The sequence below is a fragment of the Amia ocellicauda genome, chromosome 21 (genome assembly GCF_036373705.1).
Source record: "Amia ocellicauda isolate fAmiCal2 chromosome 21, fAmiCal2.hap1, whole genome shotgun sequence".
In the NCBI taxonomy this organism is placed as follows: Eukaryota; Metazoa; Chordata; class Actinopteri; order Amiiformes; family Amiidae; genus Amia; species Amia ocellicauda.
The window spans coordinates 10,610,861-10,628,880 of NC_089870.1; the positions used below are offsets into that span (position 1 = coordinate 10,610,861).

General features: G+C 42.4%; 3 protein-coding genes across 10 annotated transcripts in view; 2 read left to right on the forward strand and 1 right to left on the reverse strand.

Annotated features, from left to right (window-relative positions):
• The window catches only part of map4k5 (mitogen-activated protein kinase kinase kinase kinase 5), a 46,246-nt gene extending 43,155 nt beyond the window's left edge, over nt 1-3,091 (forward strand). For all 6 annotated transcript variants that reach the window (XM_066695058.1, XM_066695059.1, XM_066695060.1 and 3 more), the window contains one exon: nt 1,964-3,091. In XM_066695058.1, coding sequence (XP_066551155.1) covers nt 1,964-2,051 — 88 coding nt within the window. In that variant the 3' untranslated portion in view covers nt 2,052-3,091. The remainder of the gene's footprint in view (nt 1-1,963) is intronic.
• A 1,233-nt stretch (nt 3,092-4,324) lies between these two features.
• On the forward strand, nt 4,325-15,464 carry cdkl1 (cyclin dependent kinase like 1 (CDC2 related kinase)). Its single transcript, XM_066695068.1, has 10 exons — nt 4,325-4,520; nt 6,668-6,948; nt 10,537-10,658; nt 12,383-12,455; nt 12,745-12,835; nt 13,393-13,593; nt 14,040-14,122; nt 14,242-14,298; nt 14,384-14,545; nt 14,646-15,464. The coding sequence occupies exons 2-10, from the start codon at nt 6,748-6,750 to the stop codon at nt 14,745-14,747; spliced, it is 1,092 nt and encodes a 363-aa protein (XP_066551165.1). The 5' UTR covers nt 4,325-4,520; nt 6,668-6,747; the 3' UTR covers nt 14,748-15,464.
• Nucleotides 15,465-15,477: 13 nt separating this feature from the next.
• On the reverse strand, nt 15,478-18,013 carry dmac2l (distal membrane arm assembly component 2 like). Of its 3 annotated transcripts, none has more exons than XM_066695069.1 (5): nt 17,926-18,013; nt 17,361-17,476; nt 16,766-16,974; nt 16,374-16,545; nt 15,478-16,111 (listed from the first exon to the last, which is right to left on the reverse strand). In XM_066695069.1, the coding sequence occupies exons 2-5, from the start codon at nt 17,465-17,467 to the stop codon at nt 15,997-15,999; spliced, it is 603 nt and encodes a 200-aa protein (XP_066551166.1). In that variant the 5' UTR covers nt 17,468-17,476; nt 17,926-18,013; the 3' UTR covers nt 15,478-15,996. The 3 variants fall into 3 exon arrangements, with proteins under 3 accessions (XP_066551166.1, XP_066551168.1, XP_066551167.1); XM_066695071.1 differs by lacking the exon at nt 17,926-18,013 and adding an exon at nt 17,893-17,917; XM_066695070.1 differs by lacking the exon at nt 17,926-18,013 and adding an exon at nt 17,875-17,912.
• Between the last annotated feature and the right edge of the window lie 7 nt (nt 18,014-18,020).

Here is an 18,020-nt window from a genome sequence, read left to right on the forward strand (position 1 = left end):
ACGCATCTTTAAACCGTGATGTGTACAGCCCGTCAGGGTCCCCATGAGCAGTGCAGATTCAGTGTGATGGCAACAGCAGGGTGGTGTCCCCTTGAAGGATTAGGGGCAGAAGGAAGTGGAAGGATTTTACACATTGATATGACATTTTGCACATTTACAGGATGTATACCAAGATTAAGCTTTTGTAAAAAAAAATATATATGTATGTGTGAATGTATATATCAATTAAATCTGTTTTGATTTGTCTAGACTAGAGCACTTTGCAGGGTAGCCACAGAGTGCTTTACAGTTTGATAAACATATAACAACTACATAAATAAATAAGACATAGATTTCTAAATTTAAATAAACCAACGTTTAATATAGATAAGCTCAAATCTGTAGTTCATGACCCTTTCCCGAATTGCATCTTAATAGCAACATTTTATGCTATACAGACTGTTTATATGATCTGCAAACCAGAATTTCGCAAGTATTTTAATTGTGAACCTGCAAGGTAAATGAGCATGTTTTCCACACAACAGCGATTTTAATAAGGCACAGGGGAGCTCTCTGGCCTTCGTGTCACTCACAGTAATACAGCGGTGTCCTCTGGGCAATGATTTCATCCAATATGTCAAGCTAGGGGATTCTACTACTCTGCAGGGAATCCCCAGGTAGAGGAAATGCTTATATTTTATAAAGCATTATATTGAGCAGGTCTAACAGTATACACCGCTGTGAATGAATTCCAGCTTCAATCCCATACATTATAGACATCAAATTGCAGCTACAACACATCATAATTCACTTAATGATTAGTTTAATGCACATTGTAGACTGATGTAGATGAATTACAACTAAACTACATTCAATTTCATAAAGGATCTATCTTGTTTTTATAAATCACCTCCTGTGATTTTTTGTTTTATTTTTGTAAACCGCCTTAATTGCCACATTTTTTTTCAAACCTGTCCTGATAACCTCATGACATACATGCTATTTTAGTCTCGTGTTATGGAATGGTTTGTTTGTGTTGCAAAGTGGATGATGTAAACATGGAGAAAGATCTAAAACCGAGCAACTTGGGCTATAGTGAGTGCTGCTACATGAATTGTGGTTGGCAAGCTTCCAGGCTGAACAGCTATAAATTAAGACCCTGGAGACAGCTTGACTACGCATTGACACATTACAGATCGGCTGCAAAATATCCCTGCATTTTTGTCTGCAAGGTTTCTGACAGATAGCAGCCCTCTGATTTCAGTGAGACCAAGGCTGGAGGGCCTTCCTGGCTGCGTGCACCCCCTGCTCCCATGTTTTATTAATGGGCATGCTTGGCAGTGCCAGTCTGGCTTGGCTGTCTGTTTGTGTGCTTCTGAAATTACATCTCGCAGATGGTGGAGAACAATATACTGAGCCATATCTCACCTGTCTTTTCTTTTCACCCATCGATGCTGTGGAATTGAATCGTGTAACCCCGGACCCCCTCTCAGCTGGGGGTCAACTGCTTCATTTCTTTTTAAGGTTCAGCCCCTTACAAATGCTAACGTTGATCTTAGGTGTCTGTTGAATTTAAAGTATTTGTTAGTAACTTTTAAATGAAGGTTAATTGCTGAGCCTGTTACTACATTTTCTAGTACTACAGATTTAACTTTTCTCCCAGTGGGGAGTATGGCCCATTCATTCTATCCATTGCTGTCAGGAACATCACACCCCACAAAGGCAAAGTAAATAGTCTGATAAATTACTTGTGGTGCGGTTTGTAAAGAGTGCCAAGTGCTTTGATGCCTGACATGGAAAGGATAAATTATGTCCTTTACTTCAAAAATCTCTTCACCTGCAGTGAAGTTCGGAATGTATAATTCATTTTTTTTTTTAATTTACAAATAATTGTATGTTGTTGTATGTTGTGATCAAGTAATTTTTTTTTTTTTTTTTTTTTTTCCCCTGTTCAAATCCATCTCTATCTTTATTTCCACAACAGGGTGGTAGTTCTGGAGAGTCGGCCCACAGACCACCCCACAGCCCTGAGCAATCTCTACATCTTGGCTGGCCATGAGAACAGTTACTAGACCCGCCGAGGCACCCTGTGAGGAGATGGCTCTTGCTGCCCATGTCCATTGATCCGCTTCCAGCTCTGATATATTCTCTGCAAGGAAAACATGACATGGAAAGGCAGTCTGCTTTTTCCTGTTGCTTATTTTAATCTGTGTTGGCTTACTGCGGATGCAAAGAGGACAGCACTGGAGAGATGGGAACTGAGAAACCAGCCAAATTAAATTCCAGTAGACGAGAGTCCAATACCATAGTGCAGCCTCCAAGACGCTGCTCCACGGCATCGGCCTTATCCCCACCTGGATGTGCTGGAGCCGAGGCTGTGCTCAGACGGGGACAAACCAGCTGCGTCTCTGGATCTGCGACCTAGCTGCTACTGGAGAAGCCAGTCATGGGCCACTGTGTGGTCAGTCCGATCATGCAGCTTGACAAGAAGCTGTAAAGATGTAGCAGTTAGAGACAAATGAATGCAGAAAACGGTGGTGATGATATAAACACATGAATGCATTCAAGATCAGGTTTGAGAAAGTGCCATAAAAATCTATAAAGTTTTATTGTTTCCTCCATGCTTGTAAACTGCCAGTTTTAGATAGTAGTAGATAAAACGGACAAGCATTTTTTAGTGCAGTGTGGCTAAATTAACGCTAGCAACTGGGGGACTTTCATTCTGTAGAAATGTAGTTTACCAAACTGAAATGGAATGCATATGATAAGTTAATACCATTTTGTACAATGGAATATTTAAACCTTATTTATTAATCAGGCAGTAGTAGGGTATTGTTACTGTAGTTATCTTAATCGTGGACAGGGCCAGCCCTGCCGTCGACAGGGCTCGTAGCTCTTCCTCTGCTGACTAAGAGAAGGTTGCTGAGCAGCTTGGGATTATTTTACAGCTGTATAAAATAGTTGCTTCTTCCTGCTTTGTTCTTTTTAGATTTTGAATATATCATGTAAAATGTTTAACTTTTTTTTAATTGTAACTTTTATTCCATATTTGCACCATGTAAGCACTTTTGTATATCTATTGTTTTGTTTTGTATTAAAAAAAAAAAAAAAAGCTTGGATTTTCATAACGTCATTTATTTAATGCTAAAGTTATATTTCTTAAAGGCTCTATCATTCCCTGCTGTGTGTTGTAGACTGAAGCTTTTCTATGTACCAAAGTCAGAATACCTGGACACGAGAGAAACTGCAGGAACCCAGTTCTTGACTGTTTTTTATTTTTGTTGATTTTAGGAATTCAACTCCAATAGATGTATGTAGTTGAAGGGAAATTGTTTATTTTGGCCTAGACTCATTTGACTAAGGGAATGGTGACCTGGTCCTGAGTTCTGCTGACTTCTAAATACTTCAGAATCATATATTTTCTGTTTCATACAAAATGCTTGCTTTACAAATCCTAGCATTGTGGAGTGAATGCAGGACTCGGCACTGAAGGACCAGTTTGGAGATTTGTAATTTTGAAAGCAGTGTCTTTTAATATTTTCAAAAGCCATTGTAAATACTGAATGTAATGGATGTATCAATATTTTTTTTTACAAATAGGGGTTTCAATAAGTACCTCTGTCCTTTAGAACTGGTTTAAAGCATTTTAAGCAATTTCACTCCCTCTGCTGTTAGCTGAAGAGTAAATTATTTGAAATGCTCAGTGGGAACAAATAATAACCCATTGCCTATAAAATGGATCTTAACTGAAAATGCTGTCATTAATTAGTCAGCAGGGACAGAGAGTTTAATTAGTTTCACAGAGACTCCAATCAGCAGATACTGGCAATTAAAGCAATTTAGTATTTTCCATTTATGCCAGATGTCCAAACAAGGTGTGCCTGCTTAAGTACAGTATCCAGTAAAAGCACTATTTTTAATATGGGGTTTTAGAAGTGTAAACCTAAGAAATTAAACCCCAATATTGATTGCTGCTCAGTCTTTTGATAAAATGGACAGCACGGCCCAAACAGATTAGATAACATTTCCGTCATTTCACTCTAGACTTCAGGACACACAATATTGAGTCTTTGGAAAGGAAATCCATAAAACCTTAGATTGGAAGGAAAAAAAGAAGTCTGGTCCAATCACTCAGTGTTGCCTGAGGCATAGCTCAAGCTAAATCGGTGTGTATGCAATGTCCCTGTGTCTGAGTTTTAAGAATGACTGCATGTGTGTGTTTTGTCCCGCTGTGCAAGTCGCCGGCTCTGGCTGCAGCCCTGCTCGCGCCTGTGTGGAGGAGGAGCCCGGGCAGCGGTTCCTATGGGGACAGGCCGGTGAAACCCGGAAGAGGAGGAGCCCGGACACAGTTCCTATGGGGACAGGCCAGTAAAAGCCCAGGCACTCACTTTGCACACGCAGAGCTCGCAGTGTGCGTCTCCCACCATAAAACGGCCGTGCTTCCTCGCATCTGCGTCCACCAGAGCTGCAGGACCGACCGACCGACCGGGGCAACGCCGTCGCCTTGCCCCGCTGCGTGAAGACGACGACAGGACGGAAAGGTGCGCCTGTAGTGTACTCCGATATTCGTGACCCATCTTGTTTGTACGCCGACGGGAACTTCGCCGAGATACTTGTGTGTGTTTTGTTTTTCTTGTCATTGTTGGGAAACTAGTTCCCCCGAGTGTGCTGTATACAGTGTCTATTCCATGACAGGGTTGAAGCATGTTTTATATATAGGCATGGACACGGATAGTCGGTGCATGCATGCATTGCTGGAATCGTTTATTTCTGTGTCTGTGTCTGTGTCCCTCTCTCGATATTGTGCATTGCAGTGTTAATATATTTTGAAGTATTTCTGCTTGACTATATAGAAAGCAATGGACAGCAAATTGAATTCGGTGCACATCCCAGACAGGTGTGCCTTCATGTCGCTGTGCACTTGGTGTTTAATACCTGACTGTACTTTTTACATGTAAACACCAGTGCATTACGGTTTATTTTGCTTGTATGTTTTTTACTCAGGACAAAATGTGGGGAGTTTGTTTTTATTCTGAGTAATAATAATTTTGCACAATCTTATTTCTTCTTATTATCATTATTATTACAGAATACAGTTTATACAGTATGACGAGCAACATGGTTGATTCTTGACGTTGTCAAACACCGTGGCTATTGCACGAAGAGTATATGTTAATTCCAACAAAGCATATAATATATACACACAGTATTTAGAAAATTCAATTGTTAAATAAATTAAACCCATATGACGTATTCACCTGTTTTTTCCCCTCTGCTATAAGAAGCTGATTTCTGACGTCACGTCACTATAAAAACACACACTTCAATGGCAATGATGAATGACCTAATCCTGCATTTTCACATTTCACCTATAGGACATTTCCTATCTTCATTAAAAGACTAGTTATGTATCATTGCAATTGTACTGTGTTAAACTATCTTGGCTTTTGATTGGGCTAATAACTCACTGTCTTCATAATAGTTCACTTGAATCTGACACTAGTTTGCTTGGATATTATTTACCAGATAACTGCCATCACCCCGTATGGATCCACTGCTGCATGCAAGATGTTCCCGCTTGCTTCTGTCTACAGCTTCTCTGTATATTATAGATAGACACTCAAACTTACATCAGGATATCTATTTAACTCTCTACCTTTCTGATGACTATAGTGTGGCTGAAGCAGACCCAGCACCTGGCTCCAGTCAGTGTTTCTGCCACAGTTGTGAAGTTTACAACATATTTTTTGTATTCTGTAATTAAAATTGTCACTTAAAGTTAGAAAAAGAGCAGGCTTTATTTTTTTATTATTATTATTATTATTAGTTTTTACAAAGCACTATATGGAATTGACCTGCTGCTTTCTGCTATGAGGTGGAGGTCAGTGCTCCTTCAGTTGCACTGAGCTATTTCAGTCACTTGATGAAAAATTAATTAGGCTTTGTTGAATTATTTTCTATTTATACCTGCATGGGAGTCCCCTCTCAGTCTAGCGGTCTTGTTAAAAGTACTGATTGCATGACCGAAGAGAGAACAGTTCTGTGGACCGAAGCACTAAATGTTTGTTCAAAAGATTTCCCACCAAAAGCATGGTTTTGCCTTTATTTGGATAATCATAATCAGATGTTTGTCAAATGGTCATATAATGTATTATGTTTAATTATCTTGAACAGCCCAGAACATATTGTGTTTATTGCCATCAGTGTAAGGGTGGAGGACCCTGTTGTTTCTTGATTAGGCAGCATTATCCTCAGACTTTCTTTTCATGACAGGTACACCATATATCAACAGAAGCATGTACAGTTATATCTGTTAAATAAGTTAAACATATATTCACTATAGTTTGATGTTTGTTGATGAGGCCAATCTATGAAATGGGATACCATTGAAAGATCTTACTTTTCATAGCAGAGAGTTAGCGATTAGTGAATTTAAGTGTGTTGAATCACTTTGGTCAAAGTCTGAAACTACACTAGGTTAATGTGAAACTTCACTTTTTTTTTTTATTGGAGTCGGTTAGCATTCACTGTGTGTACTCGGGTGGAAAAGAGATTTTTAAACAAATACAAAATTCACCACCACTTTAGAAGAGAGAGTACCTTATATATTTTGTCAAATAATGTGTGACAGAAGAGTAAAGCTCTCTTGTGCTCAGCCATGCTGATGATGATGTTTTTCTTTTTCCAGGTTGAAACGGGAGTCTTTCCTTCCCTCCCCTTTGTAGCAGTGGTCAGGGCAGGATTGGAAGAGCAAGGGAAGGCTTTTTGATGCCCCTGAACCCCTATTCATCCTGTACCAGGATGGAGAAGTATGAGAAAATCGGTAAAATCGGGGAGGGCTCCTACGGAGTTGTGTTCAAGTGCAAAAACAAAGAGTCAGGGCAGATCGTGGCCATTAAGAAGTTTGTGGAGTCCGAAGATGATCCGATAATAAAGAAGATTGCACTGAGGGAAATCAGGATGCTGAAGGTAAAGGTTTGTTTCTGTTACTGTAAAACTCTTAAGTTCCTTCTAAGTGTACAAAAGCCTTAATGGACATTAAGTCCATAGTATAGCTAAGTCAAGTTAAACATGTTTGCCTTTCTTTGTTAATGTGTGAAAGAATTTACCCTAACATCTCAAAAAGCCTTCTGTGATGGATGCTTTATCAGTAAACAGTAGGAGCCCTTCAACTGATTAAACTATATTATGAAACCTGGGAGTTTCCAAATGTAGCCCAATTTTTACCCCAACTCAGACGGAGCACAGAGATCTGTTTGTGTGTGTTACAGCCAGCCAGAATCTCCTTTATCTTTCAATATATATCACTCTCGGTGTGTGTGCACAATATCTTCTCCAAATATTTATCCTAGTATCTCTATAGTTTCCCTGTCGTTACACTTGATAGCATATGGATCATCTGCGCTTTTCCCGGTACACACTTTCAGCTCCGTACATCCTTTTGTAATTGATTCATTTTGGCTTCAGTGCAGCTGGGTAAATATTAAAGAAATATCACTGCTTTGAAAGTCTGTGTTTCCATCTTGTTCATATTTTAATTTCATTGTTAGTAATAACATACTTGAGTAATAAAATCTGCTTAAAAAATATATGAACTGGAATTAATCTGTTTGAGAAATGTGACCAACAGTCTGCTTGATGGGGAAATTTCCTTTTGTAAACCTAACCGAATCTTTAGCTCACTCTCGGCATTGTTCAACTGTCAGGAGAAAATGCAGCTTAGCTTTAAAACTGTCCCACCCCCAAGGAAATTTGTTCTGGTTGCAAATTTTAAATATCATGAGAGATGAAACCCATAATAGTGTAACACAGGAGCATGTGGGGCACAAGTCCTTTGCCCTTGAGAATTCCTGAGTTACTGACTTAAGCTGTTTGGCTTAAGTTCGGTTTCTTGTATTAATTATTAGCAGCAGGGTACTTCCCTTGTTAGACACACCCTGTCACCTAGTTGCCTAAGCAGGGAGAATTATGGATTGGTAAATCTCCGGCCCAGTGCAAGGGCACAGCTTTGCTGCAAGTCCAGACTCTAGTCGTCCCAAGTTTTCTCCTATTGTCTGGGGGCCCCCCAACCCTCCTAGACTGAAGGACCTTCTTACCCGTGTTCGAAGCGGTTCATCCTGCATTCCCGAGTGTGTGGAGGAAAGCGGTTCTCGTTATTGGTTAACGTATACAGTGACACAAGATTTCAGGTCTAATTTGACTCTAGAAAGGATGCTGCAGGCTGTAACCTCTGGTACACTGCTCTGGTAAACCCAGAAGAAAAATTCGATATGAAGGTGATTTGGAGGAAGAATTAATACACATTCAGTCTGTATTCAGTCTTCACAACGCAGATTTCTAGGTTTTGACGTGGTGTCGTCTTTGGGGAATTAAAAGAACAATCTGTTATGTGCCTGTATGAAAATGTACCTACAATCCCAGACGCCTCCTTTGTGTGTTTAAAAATTGAGAATTGTAGTAAAAGGATTGTGTCTGCTGTGAATTAATGATCAAAGCTGTGTTGAAACTTTTCAGGGATTAGTCGGGTATCAGTTTTTCACATAGTAGTTTAAGAAAACCTTAACATTTCTGACATTTGTTCTGGATGAAAAAGATAAAGATGTTTTATATATAAAACAACAAGCTTAATATAGCTGCTTTTCCTTCTAATGTCACACTTACTGGATCACTTAGCAACTGTGAAACCAGTATGTATTACAGGCCATATTCCTCTAGTCTGAAATGCCTCTCACCTCCTTGTATTGTACCTTAAGCTGGTGTGCCACTATCGTATGTAGGTTTTAAGAAGAGGGTAATTATACATGGTTGTATCTTGGTGGGGAGAATGTCAGTCCTCCCACGGCCCTCTGGCGTCATCCGTTACCATGCTAGCTGCTGTCACCCCTTCCACAGAAGTCTTGGATTTCCCCGGACTAATTATCAATTCAGACAAATTCCTCCCCGGCCACTCTGCTATTCACTGACGAGAGCTGCTGATTAGAGTTCAGAATGAAGGCCTAATTGGTTAGTTAAGGAACAACTGCTTTGGAGGGGAATTACCAAAGAGCTGCTTTGACAGTCGTGAACCCCTGCAATAGTTTATTGTGTTCTGGAATGTGCCAGGAGAGATTCCACTGTTGAACTTTTAAATTTTTATTTTGTCCGAATTGATCTTCACCATCTTCATCTGTACACCAGGGATTGCCAGTGAAACCGGTTGCCATGTTTCCATTAAACTCTTGCTTTTGACACAGACGTGGGTTAATCTCTTATCATTCACATCAGGTTTCAGGTTACAGTAGAACTTTTTGTGTCCTGAGGCTCAACAATGTTTTGTTTTGTTTAGTTTCCTCAAACGAGAATACGACCTCAAGACAATCTGTCATGCATCTAATGAGGTTTTGTTTGTTTGTTTGTCTGCAGTTGGATTAGGTGCTTAGGATGCAGACTCCTGCTGGTGTTGTTTGGGCTGGTTAAGCACCTTTCACCTTATTAGATGAATAGCTCCAGACCTGCCGCCCCTATATTAAGTTTCCTCCTCCACGGTTGTTCTTGCATGCCACTTTCCTCAAGTACCTGTTCGGAGATTATTTCCTGCACTGATATTTGCATTTTTTTTTTTTAAAAGCCATTTTGTCTATCTGGCTTCTAAAATGTAGGCTACTGTTACAGGCCCTCTCTCAACTCTTCTCCTTCTTCATATGGCGAGGGTAGCAGTGAATTAAAGTTTAATCTCAAGGTTTTGAATCCATTTGGTCTGTTCCAGCAAGGCTGTGTGCACGGTTTGAGATGCCAACGGATATGGGCCGCTTAGGACAGAAGTTCAGGATGTGAGCGATAGTCTGGCTCAGGTGGCCACCGTCACAATTTGGGCTACTTCTCACGTTCCACCTGCGGAGCAAGTGGGCATACTTTTCCTGGCCCGTCTTCAGGCGGTTCAGAGTTGACCACATTTGGCAGGTTTGGCTTTGAGACACGTTGGGGATTAACACTATTTTGTTTAAGTAATGCCGCTGATTGTTTTGCTGTTCAAAAATATCCGGTGGGATGAACAATGTCCACCTCGGCCCAGCAGCTCCTCTGGCCAAAGAACCTGTAAACACCTTCAACTGGTTGGCCATGGAGATGCAAACCTGTTTATTTTCGTTTACTCAGCTCTGTTTAACTCAACATGTGACAGCTTGCCTCTCCTGGCCATGGTGAAATCAAGTGTAAACACAAGTCACATAAAGCAGATGTCAGTTGGCTTCATTTATTCTCCGGAAAATAACCTTCTGCTGAATTGAGTATGAGAGTGTTGACACCTGCCTATGTGTTTGATTTGCTAGGCCTTCACACTTGTTGTTATCATGCTTGTATTAATGGCCTTTATTTTTATCTGCTCTAAGCTCAAGACAGACTGTTCCTGTTTGACTCCAAAGTGAAAGCTAATATGATGATTTATTTATTATGTATTTATTTATTTATTTATTCACTCATTCAGCTGAAGATCTGATACTTCAGCCTTTCAGACCTTTGTTGCCATCGATGTCATGTGCTAGGAGTTACACCTCTAATCTCTTGCTTTTGTCTCGGCAGCAATTGAAGCACTCCAACCTGGTTAACCTGATCGAAGTGTTCCGGCGAAAGCGCAAGCTGCACCTGGTGTTTGAGTACTGCGACCACACCGTCCTCAACGAGCTCGACCGCTACCCCCGAGGGTAAGGCCTGCTGATGCTCTTGAGGGAGGGAGGGCGGGGGTGACAAATCGCTGCCACTGATGCCCGTGTGTCGGTCCAGCAGCAGCAAGGTGCCCGTATTTTTCCCCTGTGTGGGGCGTCGCTCTGGGAAGCACACTTTATCTGCTGACAGCTAGCATTGTTTAGCTGTTGCCATGGAATGTGTGCTGTTTGTTGCGGCATGTTTATGGTTATACACTCCCAAATGCCAGGCCGGTCAATATTGCCGCGCAGCGACGGACGGGGACAGTGGGCACAGAGCATCCGGCACTTGCGGTGTTTGTCTTGCCCGACAGGCGCTGAGTTACGATCTTGTTTCAGTTTACAGGGCTCTCTGTGGGTCGCTCCTGGCAGCTGGGCTCCGCGGCGTCATCAATCAGGGGGAGGCCGGGCGCTGCGTAAATTACCGATCACGAGGCTCGATTTAGCCAGCGGGATGGACAATGCTGATTGATGGGGGTCCCCGGGCAACAAAGCGACAGTGTTGGGAGCAGCTGCGTTTACGACGGGCGCGTCAGGCCAGCCTGTCTTTGGCTGATAATGGGCCAAGAAAGGACAAGAAAAGAAAAGGGGAGGGCCAGGGCTTTTTTATTAGGTTTTTGCAGAGTTAAGCAAAAAGCTATTGTTTTACTTTTTCTCTTTCCTCCTCCTGCTCCTGACTTAATTTTGTTCCACTTGTAGCACCTGCATTCAGGAAGCTTTAACACAATGTGCGTCCATACAATGAGCTGCTCCTACACAACACAAGTTAGGCTCCAACTCAAGTTTTTAACACGCAATGTCTACTTTTATATTCATCAGGATGCAATTTGTTTACTTTTTTTTAGAGTGTCTAAATTGGTAGTGTTCTCTGCTCAGCGTATGTGGGATTTGGTCGTATTTCAATTAACGTTTTGGTTTTCAAACCCTCTGCACTGTTGGTGTGATTCAGATCGGAGAGGGAGTATAGCAGGCACCTCATTGTAAATGATGGGCAGGTCTAATAGAGACCGAGAACGTGCCATACATCAGATCTGATTTGGGAATTCATAGTGTTTACTGTGTTACCCAGCGCTGGTCGTTTCTAGCCTCACTTGTTGCTCTGAAGGCATAGCTGAAGAAGGCAGTGCTAGTCTGGCACAGCCGTCTGCTTTGTGTTGAGTAGCTGCTCTGATTCGTGCATTTTTACCACGAGCTCCAGCTCTTTCTGTGGAGAGCTTTTATAGAAACGCAGACGGCCCCTTTAGGCTCCTGAAAGGGATCTGAAGGTAAGGTGAATGCAGGGAGCTGGAAATGACTGTCAGATGGGCTTTTCACAGTAATACAGTTCCCAGAAAAACCCATAAAAGTTAATGACCTTGCAAGCTTTCTTTTTTCCTTGCCTTTTATATCGGCCTCTTTACAGTCTCCGCAAAGCCTGCAGGCACATTTTTAATTACAGATGTTTACTACATCTGTGCAGCAGCTGTGAAGTTGCTATGTACACTGCACTATAAAATAACGAGGAGGACGTCGCCGGGGCCGTTTAGTTTTTATGCCAACGCGTGTATTCGGTGCTCGTGCTGTTACAGAAAACCATGCGTAGACCGTTGTCTCCTGGACAAATAACGCTCTCATCTGAGATGGCCGAGAATGGCATATTTGCTGCGTAATAATATAGGCAAAATAAATGTTAAAGCAAGCAAAAATGACCAGTGTCCCCCTGGCCTCTCTCCTCTCTTCCTCAGGGTTCCAGAGCACCTGGTGAAGAGTATAACGTGGCAGACCCTCCAGGCCGTCAACTTCTGCCACAAACAGAATGTGAGTCCCATGGCATTTTATATGAATTCCTTTGAAAGGGTCTAATATATACTGGCTCTCAGTGGACCTGCGTAAAGCAGATAGGTTCCCTCCGATCCCATAGGGTGGTAATGCCCAGACACAAGGCCAGGCACTGTCTGTGAGTAGCCTTTTATACAAGGAGCTCACACTTGTGCCCCATGAGCTGCCGAGGTCAGCGTGTCATAGGGAAAGTAAGGCACCGTGGTGTTGAGGGGACTGGAGTGATGTGTACCGATGTTTGTCCCTCCTGTGTTTCCTTGTTCTGCAGTGCATTCACAGGGATGTGAAACCAGAGAATATCCTGATCACCAAACACCAGGTCATTAAGCTCTGTGACTTCGGATTTGCCAGGATATTGAGTAGGTGTAACTGCTTTTAATGCCCAGACTGAATGAATCTGTGATTTATTAATTTGTTCATTCTAATTTTGTATTTGTCGCCATCTGGTGGTGAAATGTCGAAATTGCTCTGACACCCTCTCAAAGGCAGTAAACAAAGTATCAGTGTAATTCTAACCCTTATATCTAAAAACAAAAGTGTGTGGAAAAAACCTCATTACATTTAAAGGGTACATTTCCAATCCAGGAAATCTCCCTGCATTGTAAAATAATCCTGAAACAACAAAGCAACTGCTAGTCTGAAGCTGTTTAATAATATTTTAACACAATACATGACCTTTTCTTGTGAATCAACACATATTTGTTGTGTCAGAAAAATGATGCATATCAAGATGGGGCTGTCGGTTATGGGTAATATGAGATCTGTGGCATTGTTTGTTTCTGTCTGCCCTCCAATAGACGCCCACAGTGCCTCACTGGCAGGCTTGGTGGAGCTTGGAAAGGTGGTTGATTAAAGTCTGAAGGGGTTGACTAACTCGCAGAGCCCCTAGTGAAAATAATTCCTGTCTTGTGTGCAGCGGGGCCCTGTGACTACTACACCGACTACGTGGCCACGCGCTGGTACCGCGCCCCTGAGCTCCTGGTGGGTGACACGCAGTACGGCCCCCCAGTCGACGTGTGGGCCATCGGCTGCGTCTTCGCCGAGCTGCTATCGGGAGTCCCCCTGTGGCCGGGAAAATCAGACGTAGACCAGCTGCACCTCATCAGGAAAACATTGGGTGAGGACTGGGGGCATTCTGAATCAATGACAGCCTCCAATACACACACAACACTTGCATTAGAGATTTGTCTATTACGTGACAATGAATACTTCTCTAAAGCTTAAGAAATGTATTCTATTTTAAACAATTAATTGCACTAGGTAACTTAATACCTTTGTGTTTTTAAAGTGTTTCCTGATATCTGTAATGCTATTGTTTGTAGACAACTTGAACCTTTTCCTCTTTAGTTGTATTGTAAAGGGTGCACACTCTGTTCTGCAATATGACCTCTGAACGCCTGGTACGCAGTGTGCCGTTGGACCACACAGTGCTTAATACAGGCCCAAGGAACTGCCGCTGCTGGGTTCCTCATTCAGAGTGTTGTGAAAGCATTCGGGCATTGTGGCACTCTGTGACCTGCAGGAGCTCCAGCTCATCGCCAGGACTTTGTCTTGTCTTCACAGGCGATCTCACCCCCCGACATCAGCAGGTGTTCAGCAACAACCAGTTCTTCAGTGGCGTGAGCATCCCGGAACCAGAAGAAATGGTAAGAAAAAACTTAATGGTAATGGACAGACTGGTCTCCTGAATCTTGATTACAGGAAACAAAGTTGAATATAATGAAGTGTCCTTAAAGTCTAGCTAATCGATTTCATTCTTCTGTAGGAACCCTTAGAAATGAGATATCCTAATCTGTCCCATCAAGCACTGGGGTTGATGAAGGTAAGCTACTAAACAAATAATAAGATAATCTTCTGTTCTTAATATAAGTTTCTAAGTCCCAGGTGTTGGTCTGTGCATCTGACAGGGTTGCTTACGGATGGACCCTGCAGAGAGGCTGACCTGTGAACAGCTCCTGGAGCACCCGTACTTCGACAGCCAGCGGGAGGAGCGCGAAGCGGCCGCCCGGGAGCAGGACCGGGCCACCAAGAGGAGATCCAGACTGCCACGCAAACACCTCCCGCCAGGGGTGAGTCACGCCTGTGGAGGACTGACTTTCCTGCTGTTCGGTAACGGGGGAGCCCCAGTGAAAGGAAAATCTCCTGACTTCTTCTCCGATTCCTTTTCAGTACTTGCCTCAGCTGACTGGCAGCAACATATTCCCGTCCCTGGACAACAAGAAATATTACAGCAACTTGCGGAAGTTCAACTACCACTTCCCTAACATCTAAACACTCTGCCTCGGACCAGGAAAGACTGAGACTCGCAAGCACCCGTTTCTGTTTGTGTCTGCTCGGACAAAGAAAAGCACTTGGCAGATTGGCTCCACAATCTCGTATAGAGCAGGTAGAGGGAAGAACGCGGAGGTTTCCTTGTCAGTTGGCACAGTCAGGTGCCGTCATCCTATGCACTGTAACAGCTTTTCAACTGGAAGACTATTCTGTGGTTTGACTGTCTTGATTTTCTCCTTTTGCACGTCTGTGTATTGACAAGGTTCACTACAGTGTGCCGCTATTAGATTCACAAGCAGAATTGGGCATAAAAACCATACTGCCTTCCCCAATTTGCCAAAAATATCTTTTTTTTTTTTTTTTTTTTTAAATGTACGCATTGATGTTAATTTCCTTTTCTTGCTGGACATCTAAATTCGACGGTCGGAGAATGGTGGGAGGCCCGAGAAGGGGAGAAAGATATCTCTAGATCCAGTGCACTTCTCCACACACACACAAAAAGTCTCTAAATGCAATTAAGTGATGGACAAACGAGGCATAATGCATTATTTCTTGCACCGTCTAAAATACACTTCAGGATTTGTTAAGGCGAGGGATTTTTGGTCGGAACAGACTTGCCAAACTACTTTGAAAGGTTAAAAGGTAAAATGCACGATGTCAGAGTAAATAAAATGCACGATGTCAGAGTAAATAAAATGCACTAATTCTTTAACAGAATCTCTCCAACCTCTTTACCTTTCATACAACTTTTAATACAGTAGCTATTTACAGGGTTTTATCAACAAGACCAACACAGAGACATTTGGGGTGTGTAATAATATATACAGCCATTTCTGTCTCTCCCACTTCCAGATCCCCCAAAAGCCAACTTCTGAAAACCATTTGAACGCTGTCTAAACTGATACACTTCGATTGACACTTAGCCTGACTTATGTTTGTGTTTATATATGTATGTTTATCCACACATGTATTTATACAAACACACTGTATGTACGTGTATGTACATATATACAGTATATATGTATGTATTTGTGTTTATATATTGTTGTACTTTTTTATGGAGTAATTATTAAGATCTTTAAGAACTAAAATAGCAGACAAATATTTAAAGGTTTTGACAATGGTTATAATAAAGTGGAGTTAAATTCCTTATTTTAGCTTTCATTATTTTATAAATGGTATTTTGTATCACAACAAAAAATAACATTCAGGGGTTGTATTTGCTGTTCAGTCTCTCCAGCCCTGGCTGTCAGTCCAGGTCCAGCTCAATCTCCAGTTTAGGCAGAGCCGTCTGCAGCGTTTCGACGGTCCGGTCTTTCTGCTTTAATCCAGGGAGGTCACTGAGGAAAAGGTGCTCCAGATTCCTGCAGCATAATGCAACAATTTGATATTTATCATCCATAAATAATAAAACAATATGTACATATGTAGGTTTGAACCAATTTTCCAAACTTAATTTTGAAATCTCTCCTACCATGCCCAGAACACCATTTCCAGATTCCCCCCAGAACTCAATCAACCTCATATATGTACTCTTAACTTGTATGGGTTCCCATGCGTTTTCCACAGACGTTTTAAGTGCGAAGGTTGGCAGGTGTGAGAGGAGCCAGAAGAAGTGGGACGTACGCGAAGTGATGCAGGGCGAGGATGCCTCGGTCCGTCACATTGCCACAGGACACCACCTCCATCCGCCGCAGACTGGACTGAAGGTTCTCGATTTTGCTCAGTCTCTCCAGGCACACATCCTCTATGTAGATATTCTTGTTGAACTTAATCTCTTGAAGATGTTCCAAACCATCTAGAAATAAAAATACAAAAAAATGGGGTTAGCACCAATCTAATATCTATCCTGTGTTCTCCTCCACAAATGTATCCCACAACATCAAGGGGTTTAAGGATCACTAAACACTAGGGGCACATTTGAACTCTCCATACACTAACAAGGTAGCTTTTGTTTGCTTAAACGTATGGATGTCTCCTATCTCCGTTGTTCAGAGTGGAGTTGAATCTCTTCTCACCCAGGTGGTCGAATCCTCGGAACATGATGCAGGACTCGGCTGCATCAATGGCCTGGATCTTGTACCTGCCCAGGGGGCCCGTCGGCAGGGCGTTGTAGTCATGCTGCCAGCGGTCGAAGCCCTGGTACCGCACCTTTGCCCCGCAGCGCAGGAGCCACTCGGCGGCGGCACGGTCAGGGCCCACCGCTTTGATCCGCTCATAGTCCACTCTGAAAGGGGTGGAGAGGGTTCCATTAAATGTGAAAACATCATTCATGCACACACATACACACAATTTAAAGTTGTATATGTGTTTTTAAGGTTCTTGAGACATTGTGGTTGCTCTAAACATGAACAAATGTCATTCAAAATGTTGGGTACAAAGGCTTGCCACTTGCCGCCTTCTCTTTAGCTGTTTAAGATCCTAGACCTCATATTAGCTGACAAATGTGGCACTCCCTCTGGTAGTAAGCGCACAAACTGGGTTGCTGCTTTCTCAGGCATGATTCATTATGTGAACCAAAAGCAGATCGGTACCCTAGTGAATATCCGCTTACCTAGGCGTGTCAGCCATGCATTACACACAACACAATGTGGAATATGAGCTGTTGCTTACTTGTTGAACACAGCATTCAGCCATCCCCAGAACTGTCTGCAGTTTTGTGGGGGAGCTGTCTTCGGCGCAGCAAGGATTAATTGAGCAGCCTTTGGCAAAAGATTCATATCCTCACCCTGAAAAAGATCATGTACTGTCAAAGGTTGTTTTTGTTGTCAGCTTGAAGCAGGAGACCTACACGAAATGTGAAATGTGTGTCGTACTTCAAATCTGTTTGTGCGCATGTTCAATTATATGGTGTGTGATTTATGGGCCACTGCAAGGTTTTGAACATATTTGCAGTCTATATCCTATGGGGCAGGATACAGACAGAGGCTAACTGAAACGGTCTGCAATGCGAAAACACATCTAGTCTTGCATCTAAAAACACGACGTTACCAACGTTGGAATCCGAACAAGATTATCTTAAATGAAGTTGTCTCCACTTTATCGGGTTGGCAGACTCAAACCATACATAGTGTATTTATTCTAGTCCGTACCTAATCTATATCGATACTGTAAAACAATCGCTTACATAGTTGTAGACGCTCACCCTTGCGTTAAGTAACTAATAATCCTCACTCACCTTGCCCTTCCCGCAGCGCCAGTACCGGCCTTATTTACATGGTCGAACCGCCCTTTAATGCGACCTTTCACCTCTCGACACCTCCCCGTTCTCGT